The 2509-nt window shown below is 33.7% G+C and overlaps 1 protein-coding gene across 1 annotated transcript in view; it reads left to right on the top strand.

Moving 5' to 3' along the window:
- The window catches only part of CSGALNACT2 (chondroitin sulfate N-acetylgalactosaminyltransferase 2), a 120026-nt gene extending 119366 nt beyond the window's left edge, over positions 1-660 (top strand). The window contains exon 7 of the mRNA XM_007955577.2: positions 368-660. Coding sequence (XP_007953768.1) covers positions 368-660 — 293 coding nt within the window. The remainder of the gene's footprint in view (positions 1-367) is intronic.
- The last annotated feature ends 1849 nt before the right edge of the window (positions 661-2509 follow it).

Consider the following 2509-nt stretch of genomic DNA (forward strand, 5'->3'; position numbering starts at 1 on the left):
CACTATGCTACCAGAGCTCCCAGAAGAAAGGTAGGAAAAAAAAATAGTAATGTTGGTGGGTATGGGTTATTTATATTTCCTTCTGTTTTATTTGAATTTTGATAGAACTCTGAAGTTTACAAAATACAAGAATATTAATCACATCTCAATATTCTCAACAACTAGCATATTCAAGAAGTATATTGAGCTCCTAGAATCTAAATGTCAACTGGTAACTAGATTTCATTCTAGGAAATCAGTCCTCTAAGTCATATGTCTTTATGCTGTTCTGCCATGTCATTTGAAGCAGAACATTTAAATCTTCATTATGTTTCACTTTGTTCCCACAACATTATAGTTATTTATAGTGTCTATTTTGATTCTACAGGTGGATTTGACATGGAAGTCAAAGGCTGGGGTGGAGAAGATGTTCACCTTTATAGAAAATACTTACATGGAGACCTTATTGTGATTCGGACTCCAGTTCCTGGTCTCTTCCACCTCTGGCATAAGAAGCGCTGTGTGGATGAATTGACCCCAGAGCAGTACCGCATGTGCATCCAGTCCAAAGCCATGAATGAGGCCTCACACTCCCACCTGGGGATGCTGGTCTTCAGGGAGGAAATAGAGGCACACCTTCATAAACAGGCATACCGGACAAACCAAGAAGCTGTTGGTTAATGTCATTATTAATGTATTGCCTGCTGTCTGAACCACAAACCATCACCATTCATTTAGCCTTAATTCCAATTTTAAATATATAGTGCCTCTTTCAAGGAAGAGATATGTAGGTTTCATGTTCTTTCTGATATGTCTCTGTATGAGAAGAAAAATCAAGTGTTTCAAAATACAAAGCCTATTTGAGAACACTGCCCTATACAGAGTACTCAACTAATTGAAATCTGGTGTTTATCCCAAAAGTAGTCTCTAGTTCATTTCTGCTCTAGTGTCTTGAGTGTTTGGTGTGTCCTGATTGCATTTGGTTGACTGAATGTGCTGTGTTGATGGTGGGTCAGGAGCAATGGGTTCTCCCAAGAGAGCAGAATGATACAAGTGCAGGAAGTATTCTTCACATGCTACCCCTTACATAAGCCTGCTTAATTTCTAATGATTATCTTCGCTTAATGGCTTGGAGAATCTGTTTATTGCTGAATCTGAGGATAACTAAATGACATACCTAAAATCTACCAAAGAGATGGCAGAAACCAAAATCCCTGAACATAATGTTGCTTGGTCCCCTGAATGTTCTTAAACAGATGAGTAATAGTAAAAAATATTTAGATTAGAGTCTATGACTTGGTTATAATTATTTGTGTCATGCTCAAGATTAGTAGTCCAAGTTGCTCTAGACTTTTGAACAAACAAACATGGAAATGTTTTTAATAGAATATTTGATTATGTTGAATTATAGGATACTACTGTATCTGGGAACATCAGTTTATGGGGGCAAGGGATACATCAGGGCCGCCTTCTGGAAGGTCACAATAGTTGAGCATGGTTTGTTTTTTCTTGCTTTGTATTAACATTTCACATAGATTGACATAGATTCATATATATTATCCTTTACTTTCCAATATGATATGTCTGTTGATAAAATATATTTGCATTATTATATTTTAAGTTGAGAGAGTTTCATAGGAGAGCAAAAAATTAATTAGTCATATCATAAGATCACACTTACTTGAGAAAAAGAGTGGAAGAGGCAGCTAATCTGTATGGAAATTTGAATGACAGATTACTTCAGAGGAATGCTTTGTATTCCTTGCAGATAATATAATGTTCTAATTGAAGTGTAAATTATATTGAGATAAGGTGAATAAGAAATTATATTCAGAGAGGACTGTATTATTTATCACACATGATCTTTTCCCTAAATCCGGAAACTGGAGATACAGTAAAATGCATGCATAAGTTTTTGAATTTTTGGCTTTAAAAAAGACCTATATTTTATTCTTTCTATTTGTATATAAACCCCTGAAAATTTACAGTACACTTTTTGCTCAGTAAATCATATCATTTGAAATACTGTAAATTCCAAATTTTAGAGTGTCACTTGAATTCAGTTGTACAATAATTCTTACTAATTATTCTTAGAATTTTCAACTTGGATTAGCATGTAGGCATGTTTTTAAGGTGTGTAAAATATTCTCCACAGGAGAATGACTGCACTATTCAGGCAGTCATCGATTTTTGTACACAAGGTTTCTTTTGTTATTTATTATGAAAACTAGTTAACTACAGTATTGAAAGGGAAAGATCATCATTATTTGCAAAGGTAAGTTGCAGCTTGTTTTTTGACAGAATCAAATGATTTTTACCTTTTCTCCCTATTTGTCAAACCAGCTTTTTAGTAAAAGTTGGAAGTTAAGCAGTGGAGACATTATATTTTTGACATTAAAAGGTACAAGTATTTTTACTAGTAAAAATGACATGAAAATATGTTAAATTAATTTTTGATTATAGACCATGATCAGAAGTACAGAAAAATATATAATTTAATTGTGCGCTTTAAAAAATAATAAAGCAGACT

This window comes from Orycteropus afer, unplaced genomic scaffold (assembly GCF_000298275.1).
Source record: "Orycteropus afer afer isolate SDZICR_OR568_19922 unplaced genomic scaffold, OryAfe1.0 scaffold00512, whole genome shotgun sequence".
In the NCBI taxonomy this organism is placed as follows: Eukaryota; Metazoa; Chordata; class Mammalia; order Tubulidentata; family Orycteropodidae; genus Orycteropus; species Orycteropus afer.